We start from the raw sequence: 16,853 nt of genomic DNA on the forward strand, positions 1-16,853 counted from the left end.
TGATCACAGCAGCGCTCATTTTAAAGGCTGGGGGTCAGATGTTAGACTGAGAATAACAGAAGCCTATTTCATTAATCTGAAGGCAGCTTCTGATTGGTTTTCATGACTGATTTCAGGTTGCTTCCAATCACACAATAAAAATGTAATTTCACATGGCTTGATTTCGGAGCGGCTGTTGCTTAGCACCTATTAGAATCAGGTCAGTTGAATACGAGTCTTTTATTGTGATCAATGTTCTGCTTGTTGTTTATTTGTATTATAGTAAAATCTAGAGTAGAATCAGACTCAAAGGACTCTGGGCCTCCTATTGGGCCAGGTGTTGTATATGCTTAGTAAGAGAAGTCCTCCTCGCGCAAAAACCTTGGTTTTCCTTTTCTTGCCACTCCCTTGTTGAATTTGAATGTTTGCCTGCCTGTTCAGCAGTGGTCTCCCATTGTCACTTTGTTTTCCCCAGGCTGACAGGGTTTGGGATACACCACTGCTTTGCAAAAAGCATGATGGGTCATGAAGTGAAGATGGCGATCACCCACAATTTCTATGCGGACTACTACACCATGGCAGGGATTGCTTTAGCTTCCTGCCTAGCTATGTGCCCCGTCGTTGGGTTTCTAGGGCGAAGAGGAGGACTGCTGCTGTTCATGATTCTGACAGCTTTGGCATCGCTTCTACAGTTAGGCCTTCTCAACTGTAAGTGGGGGCATAAGAGTGACTTTCATCTATATACTGGTCAGAGAGCATTTCATTTCAAAGCTGCATGAGGCCTTGAATCAGTCAACTGATGTATGAAAAAGCCTGTCTGTTGCAGAACAGAAGAGCAGTAAATAAGCTCTCTCTGGATGGTGAGGATTCACACACTGAACAATCCTAATGAAAGCAATAGGGAATGTAAGTCACTGTAGATATTGGCCCATTATCTGTCCATATTCAACTACAGTGAAATTCCTTTTTGTTCCCTTTCCAATTTCCTCTTTATTTTTTCAGTTCATTTTTCTAGGTGCAGGGAATTTTTCCTGTACCAGAGCTCAGAGCTAATCACCCATGTTGAGTCATTAAAAACAGTGTGGATTTCAATCTCTGGTAATGTGTCAAAATTGTCTGGGTATTAAAAAAGGGGGAAAAAATTCTGTTCTCTTACAAGAGTGCATGGAAATGCTATATAATTTTTAGCAGATTTTTTTCCCCCCAAGAAAGCTGCAGAGGAAATAGGCAAGAGAGATAAGGAAACCATTCACGGTTCCTTTTCTCAGATTTTCTGACTTGCAATGACCCTTCTTAGGAAGTTGAATTGATTGAAGGCAGAGTCTCAAAATTCCATCCTCTTACTTTTTGCAAAAGAGGCAGTTTTTATCAGACACAAAAACAGTGTACACCATGTCTGTGAGGCTATACTCTTTCTGGTTGTATGAGATTGCTGAAAAAGGCAAGTATCTGAACACCTGGCTTTTTCCCCCAAAAGACAGCTTGACAGAAGGGGGGGAACATACCTCACTACTATAAAGTTATTGGGAGCACTCACCCGCACAGGAAGTATGTTCTCTATCTCTTCCCTCCCCCTTAGTACATATGTGTGGCCACACATTGGCAACATACAAATATCGGTATAATTAGATACATGCATGTGCTATCTGTATTTCTTAAGTAATTCACACTGCCTAGTATGGGACACAGCTAAGAACCCCAATCTCAGGTCAGACTGCTAGAATGCAGGTTATATACCCCAGACTGGTGGTGTATTCTATCTTAAGACTTCATTAAGCCAGTAACAAAAATGTGCTTCCAAAAAAACTGTACTAGTTATTATGAAGCCAAAGATTGTCCCCTCAGGCTCTCTCGCCTCTCATGCATCACCCAGACAAACCAGTCTCTTGTGATAATCTTATGTTATTTCTGGTTTTAATACTCATTTAACTTCTTCCAGTTCTAGAAAACCAGACACCCACCTGAGGTCAATATATATTTCATGATCTTACCAAACACACGCTTTAGTAAACTAATTCAAATTTTATTAATGAAAAAGCAATTTAATGGTTAAAGTGAATCATATATATTGCATGTGATAGTTTGTAAATCAGGATAATAGCTGTGATGTGAGCTTGCAGTAAGTCTTTCTGAATCACCCAAGTGGTTGGAGGTCTTCAGTCCATATTCAAAGCTTCTCTTTGTTAGAAATCATAGTTCAGAGATATGGAGCAGGCAAGAGGCCAGGACATGATATCACAGTCTCAATTTATGCCCCCAGTTCAAATACGTGGATGGTTACAGGCACAAACATGGGCGCTGAGTCAGGGATCAGATGTTCTGTGTGCCCTTACTAAGTTATGAGACATCCATTGTCCACTTATTTTCTTAGACCTCCGGAAGGGCCCATCAGGAGAGTTGATTCTGCTTAATTGGCCTATCAACCATGACTGACTACTCTTAATGTAAATCCGTCTTCTGTGTCTTATCTCCAGAATACAATATGCTTGAGATACAAATACATAGCAAAGATTCATCACTTCACAGAGCCCTCCTGTCCATAGGACAGTTTGGGGCAGTCCCCCATAGTAATGGGAGCCTTCAGGGCCCAAGGCAGCCTGGGCAATTACCTAGGGGACCTAGTGTGAGGTGTCAGAAAGGGTACCCACCACCCTCACAGTCACTACAGCTGTGGGAGCCCAAGAGGCAGAGCAATGCATGCAGCAATCTGTGCCACTCCTGCCCTCTCCCAGTTGGGTTGCTCCATTCACTGTGGTGGCAGGAAACAAAGCTCTCCGGCCTATCCCCAGCCTGCTGTGTTCTGCTCTCCTGAGCAATGCAGGGCTTGGAGGAGCACAGCAGGTTGTGTCCCAGCTGGGGCAATCCGCAGCCTGTTGCCATGGTGAAGAGGAGCCCAGTGGAGAGATGGGTGGTGAGGTGGAGCATAGCAGGCTGCTACGTCACTCCAGCTCCTGCCACAGGTGTGAGTGTCTGTGTGTGTTGGGGGAAGGCTTGCTGCCACCATGTCACAATAATGCTGCATAATGAAATACAAAAAGCATGCTTTTAAAGAAACAGAATTCTTCAAAACTGAGTCCAAACTTCTCTAAGCTCTGTCAAGTAACCCAGCAGCTGTGGTGTTCTGCCAGGCTCACATAACTATTGTTCTGCTCGTTATGTAGTATTACTTAGGGTTGCATAGGAATGTGGGCCAAAAAGCAGCTTGTGAATAATTTTAAACACTCTAAACTCACTTTGGATTTTGGCAACGAGGAAAGATGTGTTTTAGCAATGCAGGGAGGCTGCTTGGAATGGTTTCCTTTTCTAACTAAAGCTCCTGTGGCCATTCCCTCAGGGTTACAGCAAAGTTTGATTGCAGTTTCTCTTCCTCCTTCGTTACCAACAGAGACTATTGTTTAATTTCACCACTAATTCTGGGTCTTTTCAAATGATTTACCACTGTGTCTTTATTATCATCTCATTAAAATTCCATCCTCCAGTTGGCAAGAGAGCTGGAAATTACATGCCATGTCAAACAGGTTTTGAAAGAGTATCAGAGAGGTAGCTGTGTTAGTCTGAATCTGCAAAACCTGCAAGGAGTCCTGTGGCACCTTATAGACTAACCGAAGTGTTGGAGCATAAGCTTTCGTGGGCAAAGACCCACTTTGTCAGATGCATGCATCTGACAAAGTGGGTCTTTGCCCACGAAAGCTTATGCTCCAACACTTCGGTTAGTCTATAAGGTGCCACAGGACTCCTCGCAGGTTTTGAAAGACTATTCCAATCCAGTCATGACACTGAAAAGAAAGGGTATGAGGAGGAGATGGCAGGCTGTGGTTTGGTTTGGAGTGGGAGGGGTTATGTATTTGTTTTTTTCACTTGGAATAAATCACATATTTAAATGCACTGTTCTCTCTCTCTGTCTTTATCTTTTGCGGTCTTGGATCCAGTGATTGGAAAATATAGTCAACTCCCAGATTCAGGTACTGTTCACAAATGTCTGTACAGGGTTTGAGAACTGCTCCCATTCTAAGTGGGTGTATGTGAAAGGCCACATTCGCTGAGAATGCAGAGCTCAATTGCATTAACTGCCAGTGTCCACATGGAAGGTTGCTGTTCAGCTCCACGTGCTAGGACTCTTCTTGGCTGCTTGTTGTTACAGCTCCTGTTCAGTGCCCTTTGAGGTCTGATCAGTTGAAACGTAAGGATTTTTTTCTGTGGTGAAGATGAGAACATGTTATCTTCCTTTATTGCAACTTCTGTAGTGTCTCAACCACAGAACTGAACTAGGCCATGATTAATTCTGGTTGTCTCCATGTGACTGCTAGATTTGGGTGGGAAGAATTCAGAGCCTGAAAGATTGTTGGGAGACATTTCTTTACATCTTTGAGATGGCTGTTGATAACAAACCTGGGGATTATCTGTTTGTTGCTAATTTGTAGCAATATGTTACGACATTTTTATTTTCATTTTGGGTAGTTTGGTACACGGCTTATTAAACATTGATTTACATACATTTTGGAGACGGAGACTCAAAATTGCATCTAAGGCAAATGAGTGACTTAATGTGGCGGTCTTGTTTTATTACTTGTGGACCATGGAACTTAATGTCCATGTGTCATTGTCTGTCTAACAGGTATGAGTGACAGCGTCAAGGACAAATTCTCTACTGCGTTTTCCATTGTGGGTATGTTTTCTTCGCATGCTGTTGGAAGTCTTAGTGTCTTCTTCTGTGCTGAAATCACACCAACAGTAATAAGGTAAGATTTCCAGACTTCCAAATTTGGGGTGGGAAACCAGTTCAGAAGTCCTCACTTTATTGATACTTTATTACATAAATCATACTTTATGTAAGGCGGAATCTCTAAAAAGCTGATATTCAGTAATCGGAGCAATCTCTTGGGAGCTATTTTGCATATAAATATTTATTTAAACTATTTCAGTTGTTTCAGACAGTTTCACCCTTTCTTCTAATCAATATTTTAATTAACAACTTATATGATGGAGTGAAGAGAATGCTTATAAAATTTCTGTGTGACTCCAAGCAGGGAGGAGTGACAAGCACTTTGGGGCAGAGAGCAGGATTCCAATTCAACAATATTTTGATAAAGTGGAGAATTAGTCTAAAATCAAAAGACAAGTGCAAAGTACTTCAATTAGGAAGAAAAAAATCAAACATGCACAGGCAAAATGGGAATAACTGGATAGCCAGTAGTAGTGCAGAAAGGGAACTGGAAGTTCTCCAATCCAGAAAGGGTGGGAAAAGAAGTTATCTTCTCCATTTTCAACAAGCAAGTAGAGGGATGTAAAATCCAGGTTACCAGTTAACTGGTTAAACATTACGTTTAACTGCTTAACTGGGATCCTGTGGATGTGGGGAGGGGAGAGGGAGGACTGCTCCAGCCTGGTAAGGGCAATGCTTACTGGTTAACTGGTTATATCCACACAGAAACTAAAAGACCGTCCCTTCCAGCCCTGCCCCCCAGCCAGGGGCGGCATTCCACCTTCCTTTGTTCCTCTCCCTGGGAGGTAACTGGTTGAACAAGTTACCTCCCTGTCCCATAAGTTACTCTGCTGGGTCGTGGTACAGACAGTAACCAGTGGGGGTCACCCACAGCCCAAGCCCAGCAACCAGCAAGGTACCAACACTACGTCACAAGGGAATGAGCCAGTTCTCATGCTCCAGCCCTCAGCGAGTCTCTGAGCCTTGGCTCCTGGGCCAGATTGTGAAAGGAGTTTTAGGGGCTGCAACCCAAGGCCCCAAGCTAAGGGGTACCCTTTTAGCCTGGGCCTTGGGATGCAGCCACTAAAGCCTCTGCATGCTGTGTTCTGGGCTGCCTCTGCCTGGCGGTGGCAGGAAAACACTGATTCATATGTTGCTGTTCCTCTCTTCTCTCCCCCCCCCCCCCCCACCTCAGGCTGGAGCCCCATGCATTGCCAATAGCACAGGTAAGCTCTCTGTCCCTGAGCTTGCCTGCAGGTGTAGGCAGCCAGGGATAAGAGGCAAAGGAAGGCAATGCCTTCCCAAACTGTCAACCCAGCCCTGCCCACTGTCTGCCTCCAGCCCATTCTGTGCAGCTCCCCTAGTCTGCTGGTGCTGTCTAGACTTCAGTCCCACTGAGGTTAGAACCATGTTCTGCCAGTCCTCCCTGGGCTCCAGAGGAGCTGTGGGATGCTCCTACTAGGACCATGGACAGCAGGGGTGGAGTTTTGAGTGGAAGAGGTGGGGCTAGCGGTTGCCTCCATCAGTCCTAGGTTCACTCACCATCCATACCTGCAGTTTTTCTCCCACTGCTCCCATTGGCCAAGAATCACAACCAGTGAGAGTAGTGGGAAGGGTGGGGGGTGAGCCTACGAACACTTGGTTGGTGACCTGTTCTCCCACCAAGCAGGAGCTGCCCCAGACAAGTGTCCCAATTCCTGCACCCTACCTCTCCCCCCAGACTCCACACCCCCATTCCCAGTCCACTCCTACCTCCTGGGTATCACTGCCAGAAGTTGACACTGGACAACACTTGATAATTGCCCTGTGTCCATTCCTTCTGATGCATCTGGCACTGGCCACAGTTAGAGGATGGGATCCTAGATGGACTCTCTTGCTGTGAGCCAGTATGTTCTGTTTTTAATGCATTTCAGATGGAAGTGGCATTGCTAAGCTGATGACGTGCCTTTGCTCTGGTATCTTGAAATGGGCATCCAGCCACTTCTCCTTCACACCCGTTATAGGGCAGTTGTCTCTATGAAATACCACTCATTGTGCATTGCAATTTGGCAGAGCATTTTATTGTCAGGACATGACCAATTTTCTCAGTTGATGTTCCAGTCAAAGTCTTGGGGGAGGCCAGAGTAAGGGAATTGGGGGAGTCACTAGGTTTTTCAGACTAATTCTTTATTCATATTTTTCTTGTGAGGAAAAACAGTCTCAATATTAAGGTGCTTACACGAGTAGATTGGCTATTGTTTGATTGCTACCATGACAATCAATAGCATTTGCCAACACTTCTAGACTTGTTTTCAATATGCAAAAGTTTGTTTTTGAGCAGCCCCAACATCAGTTTCCAATTTATTTTCCTGATAGAATCTACAATGTATGTTGCAGAGACATAAAAGCTCCCAGAAACAGCACAAATATTTATTGTTGGGATCCTTATTACACTGATATGTTAATGCTGGTCAGCCCTGATTTCGCAGTGCTAAGCACTAAAGCATCGTTAAAGAATTCAAATTCTTTGTGCCAAGGAGTTCATTAAAAAGCTCCTTTCAAACACTGAATTAAAGCACCAAATGAAGCTGATAAGCCTCCAACAAGCACGATCAGAGTGCCACTGGGGGCTGTGCTACTTACCAAACAGTGCAAGGCTTTAGACCGGTGTTAACTGGGAGGACTATTCTGTTTTTCTCCCTTCTTCCGCTCTAAAAGATGGAGAACAGTACTTGTTATGCCCCAGGGAATAAATAGTAAGTACGTATTGCGTGGCCTTGGCATTGCTTATTTCTGGTAGTTCGCGTTTTCCACTCTACTGATAGCAGCAATGAAGAAAGACAGTATGTGGGAGGAACAGTGGGGATTTTTAGCCATCAGCCACTGGCCACTAACTAGAATAAATACTCATTGAAGTTGAGAGGAGGTTGCTGAGGTTAACTTTAAACCAAATAATCAAATCCAGATGCTAAATTACAGCACTTCACACAGTGGAGTAAGATTGGGGCTCTAAGGCACAATTACAATGTAAATAAATAATATTTTCAATAATTGAAAGTAAAGTGTTCCGATGATGTTTAAAATTCTAGTTAGACCAGGAAAAATTCTAATTTATGATGAGGGAAACTTAGACTACAAATTTTGAACCAGGCTCTTTCAACATTTGCACCATTGATGATTACAAGAGCAGTTATAAATGGCCATCTTGTACTGTTCTCACTGTTACTACATACGTGTAAGCAAAGCCTACTCTCTAGTGGTAACGCAGAGAATGGCAGAAGTCAAATACAGTGGCTACTTTCTTATGAACTGAAAAAACAACAAATAGTCTGGTAGCACTTTAAAGACTAACAAAACATGTAGATGGTATCATGAGCTTTCGTGGGCACAGCCCACTTCTTCAAATGACTGGAATATTGGATGTCTAGGACCAAAATAAATAGGGGAGACAGGAGGGGGGCAAAATGAGGAAGAGGTTTGGTTTGTCCAATGTGTCCATTTCAGATGCCCAAACCACAGCTGGAAACACTGAGCTGTAGTCAGTTAATATTCAGTGTCTTAAAGCAAGTTGAAACAAACTGCACTATGAAATCTTAGAAAACGTGAATGAGCAAGAACAAAATCTAGAAATCAAGCACCTCAGAAAAGTTCTGAGTTCTGCCCATCGTTATACCATGCAAGAGAAAGCAAAGTGAACAACAGCAACGCGCTGCACTCAGGATGAATTTCAATTATTCATTTAAATGCTTTTAAAATCCAAGTCAACTTTTTTTTCCAAGTCTTTGAGGTACAATACTGAATAGACGTGGTTTTTCAAACAGGGTGTCGCATGGTGGTTCTGTGGGAATACCCCTGCGAGTATAAATTCATAAAGTTACTTAAATGTGGCAGAGTATTTAATTGAAGAAACAGTAGATTTTGGTAGGTTTTAATTTTTCAGTGAAAAGTTTAAAGCTTAATGTGAGAACTCGAAATGTCTACTTACATCACAAAATCCAGTAGGCCTTGCAAAAATTCAATTTATTCTGTAAAACTTAAACCATTCTTGCCTCTGGAGAAAAAAAGCTAAATAAACATTGCACTGAGGGATTAATAATAAATTAGAGAGAGATACTGATCTCATAGAACTGGAAGAGACCTTGAGAGGTCATCAAGTCCAGTCCCCTGCCCTCATGACCATCCCTAGCAGATTTCCCTGATCACTAAATGGCTCCCTCAAGGATTGAGCTCCCAACTCTGGGTTTAGTAGGCAATGCTCAAACTACTGAGCTAGCCCTCCTGCTTTTGCTCTGCTGATTGGAGTAGCATATTTTTGGTGTCCTACACTTGCTGCACTTAAGCAGCCAAGTTGTAAATCCATGGATACTGAAAAGATCCTGGATATGGGGATTAACTTTTGAGCAAGATGGCTGGTGGTCAGAGAAAATCCAGAAGTCTGAGATTTATAGCATGGGTTTGATTTATATCATGCTGTAACCTATATGTTGGTAATAAAAAGCTTAGCAATGAATTTGAAGTTTCGGTTTTGTGGAAAGGGTTGGAAATTGGGGGAACTGCAGAATGTTGACCCACAAGAAAGTAATACTGTCTGTGTACCAAAGAAGCAGAATGTAAATTTAATGAGGCAGCATGCTGGTATCAGGCCTTGAAAGAGTACCACAGTGATACGTGTCCTGAAAACACCCTGCTGCAGTAGTGGAGTCCTGCAGACAGACAGGTGACTGAGAAGTCTGTGCTGGGAGAGAGGGCGAAGGAGCACAGCAGAGAAAAGTACAAAAGTAAATGAGAGCTACTGGGAAACCTGCTACTGAGGCACAGGGTAGGGAATGGATAAGCCCAATCCAGCAGCCTGAGGGAGAACATAAAGTGTTGCTGCATTGAGGACTCTGATCTAGTCAGTAAGGTGAAACCAGTCCTAGGAACCAATTGCTGGGTCATAGCTGCTATTAGGTTACTTCCAGCAACTTTTCTCTATCTGCATGTGGAACAGCCTGTCTGCAGAGGCTGTAAGGCTGGAATTTTCAAATGGCCCTAAGGGGTTAGTTCTGGGTTGCAGAAGTGCTGAGCATGAGAGCTGTACTCTGAAGATATGAAGTGCTATGTAAGGGTCAGCGCCTCCTGCCACCTCCCGATCAGTGCCTCCCTTCCCTCTCTGGGTCTACCACCTTTTGAAGAGCTGTCTCGCAGCATGCAGGGGGCTCGGCAGCGTGGAGTGGAGGGGAGAAGCAGCAGGGATGGGGCGGAACTGGGACCTTGAGAGAAGGGGTGGAGTTGGGGCAAGGCCTGGAGCACATCTGTAGGCCCAGCACCATAACAGCACATTGGAAAGTCAATGCCTGTGTCTCTGCCCTAATTCTCCATCGCTAGAGGAGGATACTGACCCTGCCAGTCCTCCCCTCACAAGGGTGCTGTGATTTACTTTCACCAAGTTTAATGTTTATGGAGCCCTCACATACTGCTGTGATGAGCACCAAAGAAAAGACAGTGAATTAATTTAAAACTGTCTGCAAAGCTTGGTTTGACTGGTGAGGAGCGGCCCATGCACTAAACAGTAAAGAGAGAACAACATTTTGAAGAGTTGCTCATTCGGTGAGCACCATCATTCTGTGCGCCGAATGAGGCAGGGGCCCTGTGAAAACAACAAAATGTGATTACGTGATTGGTGACTGCATAGGCTCTGAACTGTGGGTGCTCCAGGGGTGGGGGAATTGATGGGAGCTGAATACCCACTGGCAGCCCTCCATCAGCTCCCGCCAGCTGGTGGGCTCTGTGGATGAGCACCTTCCCCTTCCCTACCTGCACCTCCTGCCTGCCACAGTCAGCTGTACAGTAGGGCTTGGAGGAGGGGGTAGAACTGGGCAGGAAGAGGTAGGGTGTGGAGTAAGGATAGGAAGGCAAGGCAGGGTGGGGCTTTGGTTGAAGGGGTGGGGGAGGTGGAGCACACGTACCCCACCCCCCCACCCATCACTTTTTAAAGTTGGTGCTGTTGAATGAACTGTATCAATGTTTACACACAAGGGGACTGAATTAAGGTTGTCCCGGCAGTATTAATTCTGATATTTCCTAACTTTTGAGGGTTTGACTTTGCAACCTAAATGGGGTGCGTTTTGTATGTGCAATCTAAGGGCATGTCTACCCCCAAAAATTTATGTTGATTTGTATTATATCAACTTACAGCCAGCAGTGCATGCCCACACTACACCTCCACTGGGTCAGTAATGCGCATCCTCACCAGGAGATGGAGGGAGCAGGAGCAAAAGTGGATGCAGGATCAGGATGAAGGTTAGGTGTCTAGCCAGGAGAGAGGGTGCAGGAACAAAGAAGGGTGTCAGAGCAAGCTGGGAGAGCGAGGTCTTGGCTGGGAGGGGAGTGAATGAGGGAGTTTGGGGGTCTGGGCATGAGGGGGAACACTTACTTGGCTTCATGCCCCCTTGCAGCAACTGCCGCAGCCATGCAGTCCTGGGCTGGCCCTGGAGATGCCACTACTGCAGCCACACGGTCCCTGAGGCACCGCTACCGCGGCCATGCAGTCTCGGGCTGGCTCCAGAGGCACTGTTGAGGAGCCTCAGTCCCAGCGCTGCCTCCTCCCACCGCAACCTAACCTGCTGCCAGGGAAGAGGGAGGGCACCAGTGACCGCACAAGGGAAGAGGGGCAGGGCTGAGCTCCCGCCACACATGCGAATGAAAATTGGCTCGCATGCTGTAGGTTGCCAACCACTGGTGTAGACTGTATAAACTGGCCTGGCCCACTTTTAGTGAAATGCTGTCAAGATCACATTGGATTCTAGGTCTGTAAAAGCAGATTTGACAACCTTAAATCATCTAAGCTAGCCTACTTGATAGCGCTAATCAACTTAAAACCAGTTAGAAAACCACAGAGATGCCCATTGTGACTGCACATAACAATGCTCCTGGTACTTTACATGGGTGTGAAACAATGCTCCCTGTAAGCTCAGCATTTGGGCAGTGACCCAGAAAGATTCAAATGCCACCCAGCTGATTAGCAGTGCACCCCGAGTGCCCACAGCCAGTATGTGTTTCTGTTGGTGGTGCACATGCCATACGTAAGACAATATATTCTGCACATGGATGGAAAAAAATTAAAGGGAACATGGGTGTGAAATACATCGCGTTATAAACAATGTAACTGGACGGGCTGCACTTAGATAATTTATGAAGATGTAGTTGTGGGCCACAAAAAAATTCCATTGGGCGGCATGTTTGACATGACTGTGCTGGACCATCAGCTGGGAATTGCAGCTCAGGTACATGGAGAGCATGGCAAGTAAGATAGTTTATAACAGCTCTGTGCTGAACCATCTGAATTTCAAACAGGACACTTCAGTTTGGAATGGGTCAGGTGGCTAGGCACAGTCCCTGTGTTTTGAGATTTAGCTTTGCTGACCTCTGCAGCCATTGCTTGGGGGTAATGTCCTTATATTAAATAACACTGCTGTCTGTGGAGTAACTTTGATTCCAGAAAGTAAACCAGAAGAAGAGTTTTCAATTGTTCACTGAAGTTTTGATGTTTTGGGTTGTTGGGTTTTTTTCCAAATACACGTCTGCTATGTTCTGTCTGTGTTGAGGCTGTTTGTCTTTTAGGGGAGGTGGACTAGGACTTGTCCTGGCCAGCGCAGGCTTTGGTATGCTGACTGCACCTATAATGGAGCTCCATAACCAGAAAGGCTACTTTCTGCACCACGTGATCTTCGCCTGCTGTACGCTCATTTGCATCATCTGTATTCTTCTCTTGCCGGAAAGCAAGAACCAAAACCTGCCTGAGAACATTCCAGATGGCGAACACTACACCAGAAAGCCCCTCCTGCCACACAAGAAAGGGGAGCAGCCCCTGCTTCTGACAAACTCTGAACTCAAGGATTACTCCGGCCTCCATGATTCATCAGCTGTGGTCGATGGGGTATCCGAGAATACCACCGCCAATGGGGTGAAATCTATGTAATGGGGCAGATTTTTTTTTAATTATTATTTTTATTTTTTTGGGGAGAAGGAGCACTTTGGGTGGGGTGTTTTGCACAGGTTTGCAGACCATTAATGGAACAGATGGATACATGGGGGAATTCAACTCTGCTGGTAAAGCCACTTTCCGTAGGAATTATCAACTGGTGTGCAAATTTCTTTTGAAAAGGTTATGGGGGAAAATAATGCACCTGAGAACAGAACTGGCTGGAGATAACTCTTCAAACCCTTTCTTTCCTGGAATTGAATGTTTATATTTATTTTGATGATCACTTTAAAGAAGCACTTTATTCCCTTTTCCTTTCATTGATCACATGAATGAAGCCATCTTCTTTCAAGAAAAAAGAAATTGTGTAATGTTTTTTGTTTATCGTTTTTGTTTTTTGTGCTTTGTTAAAGGAAAAGAGGTATCTCTGCTGCAAAGTTGAATCCACTGAAACTCAGGCTAGCGCAACATTAGTTCTACCTATCTAGAAAGTTCGAATCCCCTAGGTTGCCAGCTGTGTTTATATAAACAACAAAAAGCCTGTCGTGACTCAAAGTTTGACTGCATTTTATTTAGTATAAATTAGGTTTTGATAGAGTGCCCATATGCATTAAATGTTATTTTCTAAATTAAAGTAGAGGAGTTTATTTTTTGTTTTGCTGTTAAAGCAGTCAGCAAAATGCTACACAAGAAAGCTTAGCTTTTCTATCAAGGATCAGCCTTTTACATTTTAAATATCACATTCAGCTCTTTAGAGATTTCCTTCAAGTTATTAATAATATAAACAACTTTAAATGAGTTGACCAACAGTGGTAAAATTACAGTTTTGCCAAGAATAGTTTTAACTAACAGGAGATCCAATACTTGTATCCAGTGTTCCAGAAGAATATTTTTGGTCAAAGGAGACAAAATGTTAGTATTCTCTGCAATCTGAAATGCTTGCTCCAAAAGGAAGTTCAGATGAAATTTCTACTCATACAAGAGCTATGACTTTGCATGCCCAAATTGTTTAAAGCCTTAAATCCTATTCTTATTTAAATGGATAAATATTTCAGTGACTGTTAGAAGGAAAGGGAATGAACTGATTATTTGAATAAATACTGACAGTGGAGGGAAAACAGCTGTTTAAAATGTTACTTAAGTAGAGGTCAAGGGGGCACTCCCTATGAAATGGGTTATCTTTAAAAATACAATTTTAAAATTGTCCTATATAAGCCAGAATTGTGATTACTATATATTCTGTTGTCTACTGTTTGCTATTTCTGTCCCCAGAATTTATAATGAATTGCCACTTTAATCCCACCAAAAATGGGCTCTTGTAGACTCTCCCTTAAAAAAAAAACAAAAAAAACACTATAGGATCACTTACTTGAATAAAGTAAATTAAAATGCCTCTGTTTAGTATAGTGTAAAGCAAATCTTTTCATTTATTGTACAGATGGCTACTTGATAGTAGCTAATTGACCACCTCCTTCTAGTCCCCAAGCCAGCAACAGATTTGCATTGGCCATCAGATTTTGATTCTTGTTATGTGACTGTTTTAAGGACTTAGTTAATACAAGGACAGAGTGAGTTTAAAAACCATTTTTGCATTAGTTCTAATAATCCCCCCCACCACTTCTGTTGCCTTTTCCACTCTGGCCATGCATTTATGATTTGCCCAGTGGTACAGCCATTTTAATGAACAGAGTAGCAGGATGAGCAATGTGGTATTGACCATCCATACCACTGCCGCTTTTATGAACATCTTGTATTCATAGGTATGGACAGGCTAATCTGCACCTTCCTCCTCTTTCCCTACCCCTTCTTTGCTCTATATATTGTCTGTTAACTACTGTACCTACTACTTACATTCTCCATTAGGCTGCCTTTGTCCTCGCAATCCACACGAAATCAGCAAGTCTGTGGGAAATGCAGTAAGCAGCATAGTCTCAGATGCTGATGAGTGGATGAGCAAGCAAGCAAGCCTGGAGAAGTGACACAGATTGTCATGGTTGGAAAAACAATGTTGTCCTAAAGCTGCTGACTTTTGTACAGAGGGTGTGGACATTTGAGCTCTTTTTGAGCCACATAAAAAACACTGGACCAATACAAGGTAATTTTGCCTGGAGTTACACTACTGTTTTCACCTTAGTTACACTTGCTGTGACAGCAACAGACCAATTTTCTTACACTCTCTAGTTATTGTACGGTTTGAAAGTGGCCGCCTCTCCTCGTTTCGTTCCATGTTCAGATTTTTGCAGTCTGCATTCACCTTGAAAATAAGGCCTTTCGGTTTGTGCAGTATTCATGTGCCAAATGTGTGTAATACCTTTTGCCTTTTATATGAAGCTTGTTACAAGCCACATATCAGGAAAAGTGGGTTTATATCAAAATCTAGGAAGTAAAACAATAATCAAGGGAGGGGGGCCTTAACACAGGAGAGCAATGGAGAGAGCAGAGGATTGTTTGAAATCGGGCATGCACAGCGGCTCAGAGCTGTTCCGCCAGCACCTTGCAATCCACATACCATAGAACAGCTTTTTAGTTCATGGCTACTGTGTATATATACTCAGACTGCAGTACAAACCATGTGTAGACCTTTTTCACACGCCTATTAGATTGCATTTAGCTCTGTTATGGTCCTGGTAGGTCATCGCTGTTGTCCACAGAGCTTTATAGTTTCCTATTTGGGTGTTTGCTCTTTCATTACAGTCTGGCCCAGCAAAGAGAATTGTTTAAACATATCAGCCTTTTAAATCAGAAATAAATACATTAGGTGACAGGAGCACTTGGCAATTTTTAAATTTAATTTTTGTGAAATTGACTTTGCATTTTGTGTTTTAATTTGCCTGACATGAGGCATTTGGTACTTTGAATTGAGGCTCAGTCCTGGCAAAAATATGAAATCATATTGTCTCAGTAGCTCTGTTATAGCTCATTTGAGAAGGTGAAAGCCTGTTTTGTGTAAAAGATATTAGCCATCAGCTTTTGTGGAGTGTATCTGAGGAAGCAAAAATTCTGGGGAGATAGGCAGGTACTAAATGATACAGCAGAACAGGAGGCTATGAACAAACATCAGTTGCCTAATGTGTTCTGTCTGGTTCTCCATGGTACTCTGACAGTTCTGAACGACTGTCAAGCCATAAACTTCTCAGTCCTGGTTCTCCACAGTTAGTGCAAAGGAAACACTTTTCTCAAATGACTGCTGTTCCCAGTCAATGCAACAAGAAAAGCATTCAAAGCTCTGCTGTCCTTTTACGCCCATTTCTTTCCATGAGCCTTCAGTGATTTTCACCTGCTTAATGGGGTTTTTAGTTACCATTTAAGGGGTATTGGTTTTGCTTTTAGATTTTTTTAAACCAAATGTGAAAATAGCATTACATTTGATCTTTTTTTTCCCCAGTAATGCCTCTGTTGCTAAAAACACTGAAAACACTTGTGAGAAGTGGTGTTTTGTGGCAACTCAGAAAGGTGGCTCTTTTGGTTAAGCAGGTTTGTTTTGTTTTGCTTTAACATGGAACTATTTTCTTAAATGATGCCACTTCCTGGAGCCAAATGCTAAAGGTCACCAAACTGGAAGCAGAAGTGCCATTAAATGAACTCTGTGAATGTCAAGTCAAATCGCACCTGTAGTTAGCACATAAAGACAACACTTAAGTGTGGGTTGATCCTCCCACATTTTAACTTTAAAAAAATCCTCATTTTAACTGTATTGTGTGAAATGTCTTGGGAAAGGAGTACAGTGTGTTTGTCTAGTGGGTGAGACTTCCCTCCCCCCCTCAGTTTCTGATGAATTTTTATTAAAGAATCGTGTTACTGTATGTTTTGATCTAGTCTGTTGGTGCTTCTTCATAGCACAAGCTTAAATCAAGTACTGAAAACAGTCTTACAAAGCTAAATGTCTGCATGATGTTACATCTGTTGTACCTACTGAAAAACTTTGTTTGTAAATGTACAGAAATAAAAACGTGTTGCCCCATTAGCATACTTCTTAATGTATTTCTTGCCTTTAGTGCAATGTGTGTTACTGCTGTGCTTTTCAAAATACCCTAGATACTGAAAAAGTGTAATGAATTTTTTAAAATCTCCCATAACAGCACTAACCATTTTTTTTTAAAAAAGGGATTCACTAGCTAAGCAGGGTGCTGTAACCACCAGCAGATGGCTTCTTAAGGTTGTGCTTCAAGGAAGAGACTTTGTTGCAGCTGAAGCAGTTTTGCTGCTCAACTACAAGTTCCATTTGCAGAA

At 43.1% G+C, this 16,853-nt stretch overlaps 2 protein-coding genes across 5 annotated transcripts in view; one reads left to right on the top strand and one right to left on the bottom strand.

Moving 5' to 3' along the window:
• The window catches only part of SLC22A23 (solute carrier family 22 member 23), a 178,536-nt gene extending 161,949 nt beyond the window's left edge, over positions 1–16,587 (top strand). For both annotated transcript variants that reach the window (XM_075921326.1, XM_075921327.1), the window contains 4 exons: positions 455–687; positions 3,909–3,941; positions 4,595–4,718; positions 12,263–16,587. In XM_075921326.1, coding sequence (XP_075777441.1) covers positions 455–687; positions 3,909–3,941; positions 4,595–4,718; positions 12,263–12,620 — 748 coding nt within the window. In that variant the 3' untranslated portion in view covers positions 12,621–16,587. The remainder of the gene's footprint in view (positions 1–454; positions 688–3,908; positions 3,942–4,594; positions 4,719–12,262) is intronic.
• PSMG4 (proteasome assembly chaperone 4) overlaps positions 3,863–16,853 on the bottom strand; it is a 28,481-nt gene continuing 15,490 nt past the window's right edge. For 2 of the 3 annotated variants that reach the window (XR_012901684.1, XR_012901685.1), the window contains 2 exons: positions 7,304–7,371; positions 3,863–4,173 (listed from right to left, as the gene is read on the bottom strand). The gene's annotated coding sequence lies outside the window, so the exon portion shown is untranslated. Of the gene's footprint in view, positions 4,694–7,303; positions 7,372–16,853 lie in introns of all 3 variants that reach the window. The other variant, XR_012901683.1, reaches the window with a different exon arrangement.

Source organism: Pelodiscus sinensis, chromosome 2 (genome assembly GCF_049634645.1).
Source record: "Pelodiscus sinensis isolate JC-2024 chromosome 2, ASM4963464v1, whole genome shotgun sequence".
Taxonomy (NCBI): domain Eukaryota; kingdom Metazoa; phylum Chordata; order Testudines; family Trionychidae; genus Pelodiscus; species Pelodiscus sinensis.